The sequence below is a fragment of the Uloborus diversus genome, chromosome 4 (assembly GCF_026930045.1).
Source record: "Uloborus diversus isolate 005 chromosome 4, Udiv.v.3.1, whole genome shotgun sequence".
Lineage (NCBI taxonomy): Eukaryota > Metazoa > Arthropoda > Arachnida > Araneae > Uloboridae > Uloborus > Uloborus diversus.
Window position 1 is genome coordinate 58867149 of NC_072734.1, and position 19692 is coordinate 58886840.

Genomic DNA, 19692 nt, shown 5'->3' on the forward strand with positions numbered 1-19692 from the left:
ATTTACAATGGTAGGGAATAATTCTGTTAATTTGAATAAAATTTGGTGAAGTGAAATCTCACACTGAATTAAGCAAAAATAATATGTGTACTTACAAATGGCATATGCCTTCCTTCAGGTCTTTAGCAACAACAACATCAGAAAATCCTTTCACTTTTTCATCATCCATTGCCCTTTTCAAACTCTATAGAAAGAGCACAGAAAGTTAACAACTCAAATGCAGAAATTAACCTACATCACCCCCCAAAAATAGATAATCTCATACCTGCCCTCATACCTGTTGACAAAACTCAGAAATCAGAAAAAGCAAAAGAGGGGAAGTTATTTTTTAAAGGGAAAAAATGATTCAATATATATAGAAAATAACACCTGTAATTATTTGCCATTTTGTAATTTTAAGTTTCAAGACTTCAATCACTTTCATTAAAGTCGAAATAGTCCAGTTGTTATCATTCGCCAAACATTATCATTAAAGCATAAATTTTCTTGCTATTAAAAATTGGCAAAATATTGCTAAAACTGCAGGATTATCAGAACAAAATTGCTAACTCTTAACATTGATTGGAAAAATAATCTAAAATGCACTATAAGCATTAAATAATAAAATCTAACAAATTTTTGCCAACATGATGAAAAAGTTGGAGCAGTTAGCAGGCACACATGATAGTTGAATGAATTATATCTGTAAATATAATTAAGATGTACAATATTACAGATCTTGATCTTTTTAAGAACACTCCTTGAACATATTTTTCCCCAGCTTTAGCATACCACTGATCAATTAGGGGGTCTTTCAAGGTGTGTGATAGTTCAAAAAAGCTGTCTTGAGCAACTTTTTCTAAGCTCGTTTCAACTGATTGTTACTGCACCAATATCTTAATCTTTGGAACTTCAGCACACTTTATTTGTTTTACATTGTCATTTATGCTACTTTTACACTATTTTTGTCATGGTTGAATAAATTTTCAATTTCTTTGTGTTCAGTTAAACTGGAACGAAAAGAGAAAATAATAATAAACTTCCAACTCCTGACCTGAAATGGAAAAAAAAAAAAAAAAAAACTCTTTGACATAAAACGTTTTTATTTTTATATAAAATTTATACAAATCTTTTAATTTTATTTGTCATAATTATTATTTATTATATAAATTCCCTCTAGATCATCGATCATCTGTCGATTTTGTAAAACAACCAAAATACAGTGGAATAGAATTTTCCCCAATAGAATTAATATTAAGTTGCCCTCAATTCAACTAATCTTCTGCATTCTAATAGTTATAATTAAGCATTATCATTAAAAACACTGATTTTTCTACATAATAGTGAATGTCTAAACAACAGTAAGCAGTAAGAAATGTAGCGGAATATCAGTACACAAATTATAGCATTTTTCATAGAATTAACAATAGCAATAACTTATACACTTGATTTCCAAACAAAACAATTCAAGTTATACAGCAATGCAATGAAGTAAGAGAACCGACAAAAGGTTTCATGATTAAAAGATGTAATATGAGGGCAATTCAAAGAGTAACCTCTGAATCGCTGTAAATAAGACAAACCAGCCCAGAGGAAAAACATTTATTTACATATCAAAGGTGCAACTCTCCTCTATTTCAATGTAGTCGCCGCCATTATTTTAGGCATATTAAGCACTTGTCATAACGTTTTACCAATTTATCAATTCCATCTGCATAAAAAGCCGCCGCCTGTGATTTAGGTCAATGTGTCACTGCACTTTTAAGTTCCTCGTCGTCAGCGAAATGCTGTCCCCCAAGCCACTTCTTCATTGCAGTGAACAGATGGTAATCAGAAGGAGACAAGCCTGGGCTACAGAAGGCCTTCCACTCCGTGATTCGTCATGGATGTCTGTTCTTCCGTCCTTGAAAAAACGTACCCACTGACGCACCACACCTTCACTCATAATGTTTGGAACACAATTCACGATGGATATCCGCTGCTGACATTTTTTTGGTCAAAAGAAATCTTTTCACTCTTTGCACTTCACATTTCGCGGGACTTTCTATGGCGGCACTGATTTTGTCACGCTAATACTAGCAAACGCTTGGTCCTATAAGACTCTCACTTTCTCATTGGAAGCTTACTGAAACACAGATTGCTCGTGATTTCGATTGAGGGTGCTCCAAACTGTACTTCCAGCACTATGCTCAAACGGCGGTTACTTTCCATATTGCTCTCGTATTTTCAGAAAACTTAAGAAACAACAAATTTTGCAAAAAAAACAAATGCATTTAAGTCATGTATTCAGAACTTACTACTACTACAAAAAAAAAAAAAAAAAAAACACCTACTAGTTTGGCAGCCTGAGCTTCACTGTACATTTTCTCATAAGCTCCTTCCAGTACAGAACATACTATTGTCAGCCCTTTACCTAAACATAAAACTTCAAAAGCTACATAAAGATTTTAAAACATTTTATAATTTTAAAAGTAAAAAATACGCCCGAAACAGGAAGAGCATTCCATTTATAAACTTTAACTAAATTAGGAAAAAATGCTTTAATTAGGTTTGCAATATAAACTGAAAGAAAATTTTGAAGTAATACCTTGATCTCAACACACACACATGCACATATGGATGTGAATGTGTGCGTGTAAAACAGAGAGAGAAAGAGATAAAACACAAAACAGGTTTCCAGAGTTTTTTTTAAGGTTTCACAAAATATTCTATTTCTACAAGCAAAAAATTATACATTTCAAAAGTCTTAACGATAACATTTTCTATCTAGGATGTTCAGAAACATCGGCTTGAAATGGATATTTAAGTTTCTAGAAAAGTAATTCAAAAAACACTTTAATTTTTATTATCTACAACAGCAGTGCTCAACCTACGGTACAAATCTCATCTATGTCAATGATGGATTTAGGAAGTTTCCGAGGTGGGGCAAAGCTTCGAAATGCCGCCCCCTCCCACATGTCCATCTTGCTTTAAGTTTTTCTATCGAGTTGTATTTTAGTATTTTTAATAAACTGTGAAGTACGAAAGGGTTTGATTAAAAATTCACTTTATACCAAGCATGTCAGTATATAAAGGGTGTCCCAAAATTAACGCAAGGTTTGAATTAGCCGCCATTTTTGCAATTAATTGTGGGCAATCTTGAAAAAAGAACAATTTGGCAGCTGAGGGTCTGGGGTTATTACAAATGGAGCGTTTTTCGATTCTATAATGCGTTTTCATTATCGAACAATTATTTGAAAAATAATGAAAGTTTGGGCGGGTCAAGCGGTTTACTGTTATTGGCACTTGATATCGCAACTACGTAATGCGCGGGTGGTTGTGGGATTGCCGACATAGACGTTTGACTTCAAATAACCCCATAGGAAGAAGTCTAATGATGTAAAATCATACAATCTAGGGTACAATTCGTATCACCGAAACGAGAGAGTACACGAACAGGAAATTGCTCATGCACTGATTGAATTGTTTCGCTGGCTGTATAATAGCATAACACTCCATTTTTACTAACATTAAACTCCCAGCTGTCAAATTGTTCTTTTTCCGTGGCTGTCAACAATTTACAGCAAAAATTGTGGCAAATTCAAATCTTGCATTAATTTTGGGACACCCTTTATATATATATATATATTAGCATTCCCGTACCCGGCATTGCTTGGGTAATGGAATTAGCAGGGGTTAACACTGCTTGGTGCACCTAGTTTCAAAAATCCCCTGTAATAATTACTTATTATCTACCTATAATTTTTTCTAATTTTGGGAGGATCCCGGAGCCCCTGGACTCTTTATATATATGCCCTTGTCCTTAACTGATCTTTAACCGTTACTAACGATCCTTTTAAAGTATTGATTATCTTTGCAAACACAGGCCATCCACATTTTATTGTTATACCTATGTTCAAGCAAGAACATCTTTGTATACAACATTTTTAAGTTTTTTTCTGGTGCTAAAATTATTAAGCTGCTTGATGAACTGACTTTGGAGCAAGCTACATAAAATTGGCCGTGTGAAAAAAGTCTTCTCTTAAATTGATCCCTGCTACTTTTAATGTCTGTCCTTGTGACTTATTAACGGTTATTGCAAAGCAAACTTTTACAGGAAACTGCACTCTTCTAAATTCAAAAGGATAGTCTGCCTGTGATGATGTTCTTAAAAACTTTGTTTATAGTTTTGAAAAAATGAAAGCAAAAGACAGAAACATTATTATTTGACTTGAGAAAAGCCTTGAAGGATCACGTGAGAAACAAAATTTAAAATTCGATATCGACCAAAAGTTGAGATGAAGTACTGATTAATGATTTGAATGGAGGAAAGCCTCCAAAAATAAGGGATTTAAATTTTAATGACAGGTTTTAATTTCACAGAAATTAAGGGATTTTAATTAATTTCTCCTGAACTAATTGATATTTCGAAAAATCCTTTCCTAGTGGATGCTTTCGTAATCATGTGGACATGCCTGCCAAATTACAAGTCTAAGGTTTCAACCGTATTGGCTGTGAGTTGATACATATATATATATATATATGTTATCTCAGGACATTGATTTTTATATATTAAGATATAATATATATATATATATATATATATTTGTTAAAAAAGAGATATACCGTAACACAAATTGCAATTAAACCCTCTCCCCTTTTTTGTCTGAAAACGAATTCAGTATTTAGATGTTTTAGTTTTAATCTTCTAATTTTCACCACTTAGTCCAGAATCTGACAGCACAACGTGTTGGAAAATTTGAATACCAAGGGCGCCCATATAGGGGGCAAGGGGGGGGGGGGCTCAAGCCACCCCTTTGAAATTAGAACTTTCTTGCTTTTGTTACTTTTTCTTTGCAAAAATTTAAAAACATTTATTCTTCAGCCATTAATGAATCAGTTATTAAAAATTACACATTTTAATGACTCTAATCTGTTCTGAAATCGGTTTCCATGGAGAAAATACCCTGCTAAACCATGGATAAAATATCTGAGCCCCCCTTACAATTTTGCATATGGGCGCCCTTGTTGAGTTGGGATATTTTTCTTAAAAAATGTTCAATTGGTGTCCTGAAAGTATTTTGGACTTGGTTGGATATCTTCCACCTGGTACATTTTCCTGCTATGACGTCATTGAAGATGGCGGCTGGTAGTGAATGCTCAACACTTCTGTAGAAATTTTGAGTGGGGAGAATGTTTAACCACAAAGTTTTAATAGGTGCTTTAATAGGTGGAAAGTTTTAATTCTTTTTCTGCTGGAAGCTCACGGGGGGTGGACTAGGTCCCCCCAAGAGGGCGCTAACCTGGACTCTGAAAACCCTTTGGGAATCCAAATTTGTGCAAAAAGACAAAGACGCAGAGGTTCGACTGCGCAAGAAAAAAAAAAGTGGGCCGGTGCGCCCCCTTCCCTCCTTTATGTGTGCGAGTGGTGCTTCCAAGGGCGGTTGGCCAGTTCGCCCCTGAAAGCACCACTTGAATTCGCCGTCCCCTTGAAGTTGCCGCCCGAGGCAAGAACCCCGGCTTGCCCCCCCCCCCTAGATCCGGCTCTGATTGATGTGGCCCATTGTCGGTTTTTTATTTACAAATTTACAAATCAAAATCCCTGATTAGTCATAATGTTACAAATTTGGAGTCAAATATTCAGAAATTGATTTCTGGAAAACAGATGAAAAAACTTAGCATTAATAAAATAAGCATCAAAAAATTATAAAAACAATACTTGGTTTGAAATTTTCTCTCTATTTTGATGCTTTTTCCATATTAATTGGAAAATGAAAAAATATTTTAAAACTTAATTTATGCTTTGACTTCTGAGAATCTTTTAATATGAAGTGCGGATATTTAGTAAGAAAAGGTTGGCACTACTGACCCATATAAAGATTAAGTTATACAAAAAATGAAAATCTAACCTGCTTTGAGTTGAGAAGCAAACGAAAACAAGCGAGGATATTTTGGATTCAGCTCATCATCCAACTTGCAAAGTATCAACACTTGAGGGCGCCAATTTTTGGTATGAGGAGGACCTTCCTCTAATTTTAATAAACTGTAACGAGCAGCAGATAATCCCAATCCTCTAATTCCATCCCCCCATTCCTTTTCCGCCCTAAAATAAAATAAATTTAAAATATACATACACTAATAAATAATTTTATGAGCAATTTATATCAGTTTTTATTACATCAATGTATATGACAAGATTGCTGTCTAAAACTATGAATATAAAAAAATACTGTAGGACCATGGTCAAGCATCTTACATGATAAAACTGTAAGACACAATAAAGAGCATTTAACTAACAATAAAACCATGCTTACCCAGCATATTCAATGTATTTGTACACACAGCCAGCAATAGCTATAGCTGTTAAAGCATAATACCAGCTACTAAGGAACATGACTACAATGCACAAAATGGCTCCAGCCATAGAAAGAGACCTGAAAAGAGAACAATTGAAAATGCTAAGAGAAAATACAATCTTATGTAAGAATCAATCTTATCTATTTATATACAGTGAAACCTCTCCAAGCGGCCACCCGTCCGTTCCATGAAAATGTGGCCGCTCTTAAGGGTTTTCATTATTGAACTTGAACCATACTACTAATGATATAATTCAATACTTTTTATACTTTTTAAAGAAAATAAAAAAAAGAAAATGTTTTAATCCACGATTTCTCCTTTTTAGAAAAAAATGATTCAGTTTGTATTCATGTACAATATTACAGAAACTACTTCGTCTTTTCAAATTGATTTTTAACTTGTTAAAGCAAATCTCAAATCTAGTCATCAGCTGTAGCTTTCGAATTACCAATGATATCCCAAATTTTCTCAAATTTGTTGCGTTGAAAACTTTACTTTTGTTTATCACAACTAATGTCCCCCTCCCCCTCACACACACACACACACAACAAAAATAGGCAGTACAAAAAGATATAGAGGAATTCCTAGCAGTTCACTTAATGAAAGCATCTAGGTCAAAAAAAAAAAAAATAAATAAATAAATAAATAGATAAAGTAGTAGTTGCCAATCTTTTTTGAAGCCCACACTGGCGCTCAGAGGGGTTTTAGTGGTCGCTCGTAAGGGTTGATTTAACATTATGCGGATAGGCCAAAAATTCTGTGCCGTGGAAAACTGGCTGCTAAACAAGAGTGGTCGCTTCGAGAGGTTTCACTGTTTGTCATTCAAACTCTTAAAAAACAGCAAAAATTGGGAGTTGACCCAGGTATCTAACAAGATTCAAAATTTCACAAAGATCATGGATAATCAGATTGCATCTTTGTACGACTTTTTAGTGGAGACATTAGTTAAAACTGCCAACCTTCAGCGATGTTTCATCTGTTCTGGAATGGTGCAACAGTTGGCTGCTTGCCATTAATTTTTGATTTGAGAGAAAGTGGATTAAGTAAGAAACGTTTTTTGGTGCGATGAAGCAATGCATTACTTTTTTTTTATCTTTCCTTCTAAAGGAATGCAATTTACATTCCATAAGGCAAAAGAACTCTTCAGTCTAGGAAGGCTAGTGGTATTTTTACTGGTAATTGCACCTTAAAGCAGCACCTTGCTATAATGGATGACAGTAATGACCCAACTTGCAGGGTTTGCCTTTTTCTAGAATGATAACTGTTACTCATAGCCTGCGTGATTGTGAAGTTTCCTGCCTATAGGTTTGACCACCTTAGTCATCATTTACTTGAACCGTGGGAGACTCACCACATTCGAATTAGGGGTTTGCTGAATATTGCTTCAGCTACTTCTCTGCTTTGAGACTTCTGTTTGAGGACTTGTACAATTGATCTCAGTGCTTCTTTTAGTTGAGCGCTCTTTTCTTTCATTTCATTTCATTCAATTTAAGTCATAAAACGTGAATTGACACTCCCTCACTAACTAAAGATGCCTTAGGTCCCCAAAAGAGGGAAAATTAAAGCTTTTACAATCAGAGATTGCAACTAGGTTTTGAAACATTGCTTTTTATTTTATGAAATCTTTTACCTCCCTTTTTTTATACTTATATTTTTTATAGTTGGTACTCTAAAAGTTATTAATAGTGCATAATTTCCAGTCCATCTTTACAGATTTTATTCATACTAAATGTAATATGAAAAGAACACAAATAACTCCTAATATTTTAAAAGTCCTCCTGCCATAATACACAATGCAATCATAAAAAAAGTAAATTTTCTGTGCAGTAATGAATGCATGTAAATCAGCGCCGTAATGTGTGAGGGGGGAAGGGTTATTCTTCAAACATTTTTTCACAACTACAGCACTGGTGCAAATGTAATACTAAATAAGAGATACAGTTAAAACAATTTTTATACATATACAGTCGATTCCGGTTAATATGCACACATTGGGACAGGACCATTTTGGTCTTAATAACTGGCTGGTCTGATTAACCGTGAACAGAACCTGTGTAGCTTGATCAAACATGTTATGTACCTAAAACATTTAAATGCCATAATGATTATTGTGAGCCCACATGTATGGGGAGCATACAAAGAAGAAAAACTGCCATTCACAAAAAAAAAAAAAAATAAATAAATAAAAAATAAAAAAAATAAAGTGAATCTTTTTACACTTGTTCAACAACTTGTTTAAGCCCATACAGTATGTTACGTTTGCACTTAGTATGGTGAGCATACAGAAAATAAAAATGATCATTTGCGAAATCTTTTCAGTTGAAAGTAAATTAAAATAAGGCGACAAATCTTTTTACACACATTCAACAAAAAGTTTAAACCAATGTAGTTTTAGTTACATTCCTTTCAGTCAGCACCATTCAATTCAACAACCAGAAGTAACTAAAAAGGTGAGACGTCAGTGAAAAAACAAGTGCTAAAAAGTACTAATCAGCCATTAAAAATTCCAATGAAATGAAAATTGATTTTAAGAACTAAGATTTTATTTTAATTTAAAAATTTTTGAACAGGCTAACTAAACTGAAGAAATTTGAAATTTCAGAATTTTTTTTTTTTTGAAGTCCCTACTGGAACAGCGCAATGGGAGCTTCGGTAATCATTTGTTTCCTTTTGATATTGCTGTATTTAATTAAAAGTTACAAGGAACCAATATTAATTACTATTGCACTAACTACAGTGAAACCTCGGAATAACGGACAGTCAAGGGACTAGAAGTTTTGTCCGTTATTGGGAGGTGTCCGCTATTAGGAGGAACTACTTAATTTATCTTTTTCAAAATGGGCTGTTGTTTCCTTTGTAGAACACAATCAAAACAATTGCGAAAGGTTTACTACATTTTACGTCAAGAGTAACTAATCTGTTTTTCTTAATAAAAGTATACTGACAGCACACACTTGTCTTAAAAAGCATTTAATCCAGGGTTCATACTCTGTTTGGATGAAAAAATTCTATGACTTTTCCAAGACTTTTCATGACTTCATAAAAATTTTCATGATCTTGTTACATGAAGAGAATAGTACTATTTAATACGAAACTTGCCATTTTTTGAAAATGAGCATCAGCAAATTTTCCACGTTAATGCCACTATCTCATCCAAGCATTTAATAACTGAAAAACAATCAGTGTACACCTAAAAAACTAAACTTCGTATACGTCTTCTTCATATAAATTTAAGAAAAGTAAAAATAAAGTGAATCAAATATAATGATGCTTAAATGTGTAGTTTTTTAATATGTATTTTTGTTTATAAACAGGCAGAATGATAATGAATGGGACAAAGGTTGAATGAGTTATTACTAAATTTCAATAAATTTCCTTTAAAAGGCTTTAGTGTCAACAGTGCATTTAATCATCCGTATAACTTGACAGTACTTTGGCTCTTCAAAGTAAAGAAACATTCTTTACTAAATTCATGTTTCTAAACCAGATATTTATTCAAAAAACACATTCAGTAGTGAATATCTCTTCTGATTCAAATCTACTTGTTTACTTATTTGCACATTTTCAAATGCATAAAAATTAATAGGTTCAGAAATTCTGGAACATAATGTTTGATTCTTGACATTGAACAAAACAGTGGGTTGCATGGATCAGTTTTGCGAGCCATATGTTGGGCACTACTGTTTTAAGGTATTAGAATTCCCCTATTTATGTATTCTATCACCTGACTCATGTCTTTATTTTATTTATTTTTTTTTAACTTTCAACAAATTAAGATGAATTTAAAAATAAATTTTATACAAGTTATGGAAACGAACTCGGATGCAATTGAATTGTGTTTTTTGAGAGCGTGTGGCAAAAATCAAGAACGTGCAAGTTCGCTACTACAGAATATAAAATATAAAAAATGTTGAAAATAATGTAACTTCAAAATGAGTGATGTCCAAGCAGTAAAATCGCATTGCAAAGAAAAAGAAGTGTGACTGCTACAGAAGTGGATGCAATGACCTTTCAAAATTCAGATTAATTTTTGGGATCGTTTAATTTTCCAGTTTTAATAGCTTTTAAGTGCAATATTGTTAAATCACTCAAAATGTCAAATGCTCTTTAAGCAACTGCTGATTTATCTTTGCCCAGGACATTTTTCCATGACTCTAAATAAATTTCCATGACTTTGAATGAAAATTTCAATTTTCCATGACTTTTCCAGGTCTGAAATTTGCTAAATTTTTTTCCATGACTTTCCAGGATTTCCATGACCCGTACAAACCCTGTTAATCAATTAAAGTAATTAGTTAAAACAGTTTGACATCTCTTTTTTGCATTACAAGTCTGTTTCTCAATATAAATATTTAAATCATTTACCTTAGCAAGTCTTTCAGTGTCCCCTTTGCTCAGGAAAAAGTTTTTCAATTCTTTACTGTATTTCAGTGCTTCCGAAAATTCTCTACTTTTTATGGTTAATTTATTTATTTTATCTGGAGTATCACTATTGCATTATTGACAGTTGGCAATATAACCTTGAAGATGGGCAAATCTTTTTCATGTCTAAAAATTAAACAACCCAATGAAACCACGGCGCCATAAAGCCGACTACTACCGGCGCCGGTCTGCTCAATTGCATCTCCCGAGAGCCCCAGGTAGAAAAAGCACCCAGTTTCCCCTTTTTTATCTTAACTTTTAAATAGTTATTGTGTACAAAATTCATTAAAATCTTAAGAAAAACGTACGTTAATTGTTAGACTGACATCAGTTTTCACTTAACTGCTTCAATACTCTCAAAACTAGCCGTAACAAAATTTAGACTTTTTTTTTCTTTTTCATTTTTTGCTGCTCGCAAAAAGTACCATGTTTTTCAGTTCTTTTTTTTTCTGCCACCAACTTTTAAGCCCCAATCGCTGCTTCTGCCCATTATCACCCTTTTAATTCCAAGAAACAGTGATAAGGAAATGATGGGGGGGGGGGGGAGGAGGAGATATCAGTTGTGGAGGATGAAAAGCTTTGTAAGGCAAGCAGTTACTAAGATATTCTGTGAAAAGAAAAAAAAACCGAAACTGCTACGATCGCAAGGGAAATTTTTTGTGAAATAACTGTCCGTTATTCAGAGTGTCCGTTATTCAGAGTGAATTACATAGAATGGCCTATAATGAGGGACTGGGACTTGCAAAAATGTCCGTCAATTAGAGGTGTCCGTTATTCCGGAGTGTCCGTTAAGAGAGGTTTCACTGTATTAAATTTGTTAATCCACTTGAAAGTTGCTTCACAAGGGCGATTTCCAGATTTCTTTCAAATTGTTCTCGGTGCCATTAAGCAGAGATTTAGTACCAATAAGCAAATAATATTAGGCTTGTGCAATGGGATTTGTTTTGGTTCTTTAAGATTTGATCCGAATAAGCCGCTTTTCCGAATAACTGGTGGTTCAATTAAGCGAATTCTACAGTATACTTAATATAATTTATATAAAAAAAATGATGTTAAAACAGACCAAATGAAAACAAAAATATTTCAAATGAACTCATTAAAAGAAAAAATTTGGTGTAAGAAATTTTTAAGTTAGATATGATTTACAGAATAATCATTCATAATTACAGTCACAGAATATCCCATCTCAGATAAATTACCAAAATAAATAAATAAAGAAGTTAAAAAAAAAATACTTTTACATGCAAAGAAAACAGACAATAGTATTTATTACTAGAAAAGCAATTTCAGAAAACAATTTTTCAATGAATGGCAATGGATCATGTGACTTACAATCAACCGATCACAAAGTGAACAAATACCAAAGTAAAATCATTAAGCACTCTTGATAGCTTAAAAAAAGCTAACACTATATGTACTATTTTGAGGGATTATGACCACATCAATTCACTCATAATAAAGACGGACAACAACATGTTGAGAAAAATTAAATGAGTTAATACAAAATGCAAAACTATCATGAGCTATATTCCAAAATCAAGTTCCGCTGCACACCACATTATTCATATACTTTTCAATTCTTATTTTCTGCAACATAGTCAAGCAAAGCGATAAATTTTCAAAACACACAAGAGAAATACAAAAAATACATTTAAGGAGTGCAGTAGCAAACATTAAACAAATTACCAATGATAATATCTGAAACGAGGTCGCCAGTTAGGAGTTCGAAGAAGACTTTGCAAAGCACAAGCAAGGTTTACAAACATGTAACACATTAAGAAAAACCTGAAATTGAAATACATTCTTTAAAAGTTTTAGAGACAAATCTAAGCATTATACAACTAGGTAAATTATTCTTTAAAGTTCAGCACTTTTAACCAGAGCTGCCAACTGCTACGAAAAAACCGTATTTTCTATGAACTTTTTGAGTTACAAGTCTTTTTATCCATAAGTTCACTTATTTTGCATTGAAAAAGGTGTTTCTTTAAACCTCAAAACACCTGAATGAAGTAATATGCAATTTTATATTGTTATTTTTTTTATTGAGCAATCACGATTGCTTATTGTCTCATTTGACAGTCCTTGACGTTGGGATTATTTTTCAGCTTGGACCAGCAGCACCACCGCCCACCGGCGGCACGGCTGCTCTGTTCCTGAGCACTGTCCCTCGGAATCCACTTCTGCTGGGTGGTGGCGTCCATGTCCTTCACACACACGCATGCTCATACACACTCGCCAACGCGTGAGCGCTTTTACACACATACACAGGCCTACGTGCACACGTTTAAGCCTGCACACACACAACGATACGCACATAACCACCCAGGAGGAGGGACATGCTTGGGAGGGGGGGGGAACATTTCTAGAAACAATAACTCTAATGAGTAGGGTCTTGTCGCAACTCGTGATTGCGAAAAACATAATTTGAATTCAAAGTTTCGGAATTCAAATTAGATTTTTTATTTTTACTAATTTAGATTTTCTAAAGTTGGCAGCTCTGCTTTTAACTTTAAAGAAAAATTGCATTTGCAATGGTACCGGAACAAAGGCTGTTCCAAGAAAACCTCCCCTTTTTTGCTACAAGGCTATTACTGCCGTGCTAAGCACAAAAGTGGTATCTACTTTTTGTCAAAATTGAGTTATTGTCACGAGGTGGTTCTTTATAACATGTTTTACCCCTATGCAATGTTTTATTGTCATTTGTGAACTGGAACTATTTTTTAAAAAAATCTAAAAAAGTGAAATCTGGATCAAATACATGGAGGCGTAAAACTTTAAATAGTAGTTTTTCGGTTTGACCTCAGCTGCAGATACGACTTTTGCGCTTAGCACGGCAGATTAGTGTATGTATGCATCACAATCAAACATTTTTTTTATTTTCTAGCATGACAGCTATCTTAGTGCAGATGTTTTAATATAAGAATCAAGAAAAGACCTGAATAAATAAAAATCTATATATTACTGTAAAACATCGAAATTAGATATTGTCGACATTCACTTGTGTTTCAACCGAATCTTCTCCAGTGACTGTTGATATTTACCAGGTTTCAGTCTTTCACAGTAACACATTATGCTAAACATAGGGTAACAGCATCAGTAACAGACATGCTTAAGACATTGCTCTCAGGTTAATTCAATTTTCTAAGCTTTTTAAATTTATTTAGACTTTTTAAACTATTTTTCTCTTGTGCAATTACATCTCATCTAACATTTGACTGCTTTTGAATCCTCTGAATTAGTTAATTCTATTTTTATTTGCTCAATTTCGAAAAAAAAGGTCCAACCCCCAGTAACAGATGATGGTATCCAGTAACAGATAGGATGAGGAAAGGATGAGCAATGGACAAAATTCCCCTTTTCTCTTCAAAATGTGCTAAAGTTCTTTATTTTTAGATCTAAAACCTTAATAAATTAAAATGAACATGTAACACCAACTGATCTCATTGTAGCTGTTCATAACCTTCCACCACTGTTTTGTAAATACCAATTGGCTCATAAAATTCACTTGGATAACACTAGCTGGTTGCATCGTATTCATAGGTCGCAGCAACATTGGTTTCACCCGCCTAAAATTCTTATTATTTAAATCCTAACTTACGACTGTTATTGGACCTTTGTCTGTTACTGGTGCCATTATCCTGTACGCTGCTCTGTAAAATTCTTTTAGTATCTTTTGTAGGTAAACAAAGTTAGTAATTGATACCTCTTAAAATGTTTAGGAAAATTATTTGTACTTAAAGATTTGTTAGCAAGGAATAACATAGGTAAAATAAAAAACAATTAAAAACTTATCAATACACTTAACACATTCTGTTGTGGCTTTTATTGAATATCTTGACACAGAACTGAATAATCTAGTACGTTTGATTTATATCATGCATGAAGCCATAACATGGAATGAAGTTTGAATGAGTGTTTCCCAGTACCAGTGTTAAGCATTTAGAAAGAAAAAAAAACACATAAACACAACAAAAAGGCATCTCTTTTGGTTTAAACACACTTAACACACACAAGATTACAGGGAAGTTAACATTTAAAGAAAGCATTCAAACATCTCATTTTTAATATTTTGCCAATTCTAGCCTATGAAAGTACCTAATACAGCAAAGTTTAACAGAGTGAAGTCAAACATAATGCTATATACTAATAAAACAATAATAATCAGTTGGGGACATATGAGAACAGAGGGCAAATATGCAAAAAATAGTATGTTTTAATATGATTATTTTAACTAAAAAACCTTGTGAAATTCTCAACAGTACCAATTTTATTGCTGCTAAAGTTTTAAAACAATGGGTGATTTTTTTTATAGTGAATTTTTTTGGTTAGCAGGTATATTGCGTTTACTCTTAATCCTGACTTTCTTTAAGCTAACACAGTGGTTCACAACGGGGGGGGGGGGGGGCGATAAATTCGTAAGCTGAAATAGGGGGCGATGAGTAAATAATATTATATTAATATTAATAATGATAAATAATATTGAAAAGCCAGCAGATATTGAAACTGAAAACGTATATGAACTCGCTTGTTCAGAGTTCAAGCAAGGTATCACAAGTTAAAACAGAAACAAATTAAAATTCAGGAACCTCACACCTTGGTTGAATCTTTTAATATATTTCATCATTCATTGCAACGTTTATGAATTTTCAAATATTCAACTTTTCTTTTTTTTTTTTTCCTTTTGATTTTAAGTGTCAGTATTTTAATTCCCTCTGATTCCAATTTAAAAAGGAAAATAATTTCATAAAAACTGGCAGTAATAAAGGCCAAATATACTCATATGAAAATATATAAAAGAACACAATTATGTCTATTCGTCATGGGTGCAAGTTTGGTGATGTGTTCAAGACGGAAAATATTTTCAGCCCCCCCCCCCCCCGCCCGCATGCGGGCTTAAGGAAAAATTTATATGTATAAATGATGCAGATTCTAACAATGCCAGTTTTGGAATCTGTTTGATTTAAATTTTAAGCCCTAAAATTGTAATATTTAAGTGTTTTGACATCATAATTCCAAAAAATCTAAAATCCGGCAATAAGGGGGGAAGGGGTCTGGGAGCCCTTCCCCAGAAATTTTTTTCAAATTGAAGTCCAAAAAACGCTGTGGTAGGCCATTTTGGCAAAGTTCAGGGAAAGGAGGGGTTCAGGGACTCTTACATCAATTATTTCAAACTGATAGTCCCAAAATCACAATATTGGGCAACCTTCAAAAAATATTAAAGAAAGAGGAGGGGAGGGGACGCTATGGGCTTTCCCAAAATCGAAGATTTAAAAACGAAATTGTAATTTAAATTTCATAACGTTTATACGCTTTTTGAATGCAATATTTCGGCAATATTTCGAAATTGAAGTTTCAAAAACGCAATTTTAGACGATGTTGGATAATGTAAGGGGTAAAAGCGTTTGCAGCACCCCACCATTAGATTTTGCCGATCCTAAATATTTTTGTTGTAGCAATCAAGTCGCTTAGGACATAAGATTTTCACCTTCGCAACATAAATCAGTTCTGATTCGAAAGTCTACCCAAGGTAGCGCCAACAAACTAGAAAAGAAGGAAAGGTGGGGGAAGGGTAAGGCCGACTAATGATAATGAACTGTCACCATTCCCCCACATTCTTCATTTGAAAAAGAATTCTTTTATAAGATAGCAGGTGGTGAAATTAGCAATAAAAAATTGCTTCAGTGAAGTAGATATATTTTTTAAACAAGGTACCCTTTCCAACATTCATTAATTAAAAAAAGAAATAGGGGAACTGAATCCTAACTCCAGGCAGGGTTCCCGAATCACATCCCTCTTAAGGCACTCAAATATAGACTAAAGTGGAGCTTTAAATATTTCAGCATCAAAGAATTTTCGGAAGAGAACTCCCGAACCCCTTCCTCCGAGTTCACCACAAATGTCCTAAATTTCAATTTTTAAGGCTTCAGTTTCTAAATTGTTTTGTAGGAATAGTACCCCTCTAACCTATAAACATGACTTATGACCGCCTAAAAATTTTAATACTTTAATTTTGGAAACTTTTTGAAAAAATCTTCCTACACCCTTCCCCCTTAAGTCATCCAAAGATAGCCCATAACAAAGCTCTTAAAATTTCAGAAACTAAAATATTTCGGGCTGGGGGTGCGGAATACCCCCCCCCCCCCTCTCATTGTGTTTACTAAACGCTGTGTAAGTTTTTGTTTTAAGATTTATTTTTCTATTGAGAGAGCAACTCCCTTCCACACATCGCCAAAGACAACCCAAAGTTTTAAGACTTCAATTTCGAAAATGTTTCGAGAAAGACCCCTGAATTCCCTAACTCTTAACTCACTCAAAAGTAGCCAAAATAGCATTTCAATACTTCTGGGAGAGAGACCCCTCCGCCCTCCCCCGAACTCTTTCCTCTAAGTTCACTAAATTTTACTTAAATTTGCGGTTTCCCCTTTTCATCACCGAAGGTTTAAGAATTTAAATTCTAAAACGTATTGAGAGAAAGCCTTCGAATTCCCTCTTCTTAAGACTTCTAAAGATTACCTAAAGCTGAGTTCTGAATACTTCAGCTTTGAATATTTTTTGGGAAAGGAGAACCCCGAACCCCAAGACTGTCCGAAATTGCGCTTTTAAGACTCCAGTTTCGGAATTTCGCCTAAAGAGAGCCCCCTCCCTCCCTCTTGACATTGCCAAAGACAGCCTAAAAGATTTCAGACTTCAATTACAAACACTTTTCGGGAGAGGGTCACAAATGCCCTTTAACTTAAGTCATTTAAGTATAGCCTCAAATAGTTTTTAATACATCAGCTGCAAAACATTTTCATGTTAGAACACCAAAACCATCTCTCATAAATTCACCAAAGATTGCCTAAATTAGTGTTTTTAAGACTCCAGTCTTCGATTCTTTTTTTAAAACCCACTTTTACATCATTAGAAACAGCCTAAAACTTTTTGACTTTTAAATTTTTAAGAGTTTGCAGTGGAGAAATATCGAACCACTCGTAGCTTCAAAAATATTTTCGTTTAAGTTTTTCGATATTTTATACTGTAACCCGTGAGTAACCCCCCCCCCCTTAGATTGTCCAAGATATCAACGTTTTAAGACCTCAGTATCGTGGGTTAATTTGCGGACAGATTACCCTCTTTCCAAGAGCAGCGTTTTTTCACAAACTCGTGCTGCCGTTATTTTTCTCCTTTCCTTTCTATCCCCCCTCCCCACCCATATTTCCATTCTGGCGAGTGTTCGATTCAATGACATTAGAATTTAGTGATTCCTCAAGTCTGTCAAAAATGCAGGAACGGTTTGCCCATCGGTGTTTCCACCCCCCCCCCAGCTTGAAATCCCCCCCCACCCGATTATTTCCAAAATTCCCATTTTCATTAAAATCTTCAAAATCCTTGATAGTTTCTGTTTTACCTGGCATGTGGACGCCCTTTGCTGTGGCGAAAATATTTCATCTTGTCAGCAATCACTCTCAATCGGTGATGCAGATTCAACTCTTAAGACATTTTAAGAGCGTACATAATTTTTATTTATGCGTGTAAAGTTCGCAAAAAAAAAAAACCACAAATGAAAAAAAACGAAAGGATGATCGAAAATAGCATGAGAAAAGGCTAAATTTTCAATTAGAGCCAATTGCTTCGAAAAATCAGGGAGAATAGCGAGCAACTCCTCGGCCTGCAATAAAGTGATTTGGAAATAACAAAGCTATACCTAAGAAAAGTCAAACGGCGCGAGCCGAAAAGCCACTCCTCCAAAAGCACGTTGCAAACAAAACGAGCCCATGGCAGAAAACCGAGAGAATGTCGATGTAAATTCGTGGTTATGGAACGATCCAGTAATATTAAAGCATATTTTTCAAACACTCAGTTTTTCTTTTTTCATTAAAAATTAAAAGAAAGTCATTGAATTTCTTTCCGTCCCGACCTCCGTCTCGGAAATTTTGTCAAGACGGAAATCCGTCCTGAGACGGAAGGTCTTGCACCCATGCTATTCGTTTCTATTCATAAAATGAATTTGCTGTATAAATATCTCTTGTTTTTCATTCTCCTTCACATAACGATTCCATTAGTTTGGCCTAGCAAAGTGTTTAGGTTTTGAAATATATTTCAAACCATAAAAATGTATCAAAATAAGTTATCCAAATTTTGAATTTTAAAATTGCTTACATGGTTAAAATAGGGGCAATATGATCTAGATTTCCAATCAAAATTCCAACTTCACAAATAAAAAGGGTCAAAAACAATGCTCTGGTGGGTTCATTACGAGATGAGCTATGCTTGAAAATTTTCAGAAATGGTATGATCTGGTCCTTGGCAATGGCTTGAAGAAGGCGAGGAGCACCTAAACACAATAAAATATTAGTACATAAAATATACATTTTTATTCTTAGATATTAAACCTTTTTAATTAAATAATAGGTAGACTTGAAACATATTTTGAAACTAATGTCCAATACAACAACTTTGCTCGATACTAAAAAATATTTTATTCAATTTACTGATTAGTGTCTCTTGTTTAATGAACAAGATAGATTACATTTCAGTGATGTTTGTAACAAATCCGGATGTTAAAAAAGTGGCCTAAACATTAAGAGCTTAGTATTCATCAAAATACTCAAATTAATTTATAATAAATGAAATATTTATTAAATTGGTAATTTTTCTGTATCAAAATAAAACAAAAAATTAAATAATTTACACAAGGTGCTTGTTTTTACCACTTTTAATTAAGTACTAATTCAATTATTAAATTTTAAGCAAGATTACTGATGAGAGAATTTGTAGGCTTACATTTACTTTTATAATACATCAACATAATTTCAAATAACTATCCTACATACAAGCATGGCTGTATTGATCAAATTACCAGAATACATTTTGTTTTATGTTATCATGAATGAAATTCACTACACTGTCAGTTTAAGAACATTGTGTGTGCATTCATAAATTATTCTCACATCTTAACATCATACTACACTCATG

The 19692-nt window shown here is 33.8% G+C and overlaps 1 protein-coding gene across 1 annotated transcript in view; it reads right to left on the bottom strand.

Moving 5' to 3' along the window:
* LOC129219979 (solute carrier family 12 member 4-like) overlaps window positions 1-19692 on the bottom strand; it is a 133109-nt gene that overhangs the window by 20850 nt on the left and 92567 nt on the right. Inside the window, 6 exon segments of the mRNA XM_054854301.1 lie at window positions 96-184; window positions 2313-2392; window positions 5868-6061; window positions 6273-6392; window positions 12424-12522; window positions 18877-19051. Of these exon segments, the coding sequence (XP_054710276.1) occupies window positions 96-184; window positions 2313-2392; window positions 5868-6061; window positions 6273-6392; window positions 12424-12522; window positions 18877-19051 (757 nt within the window).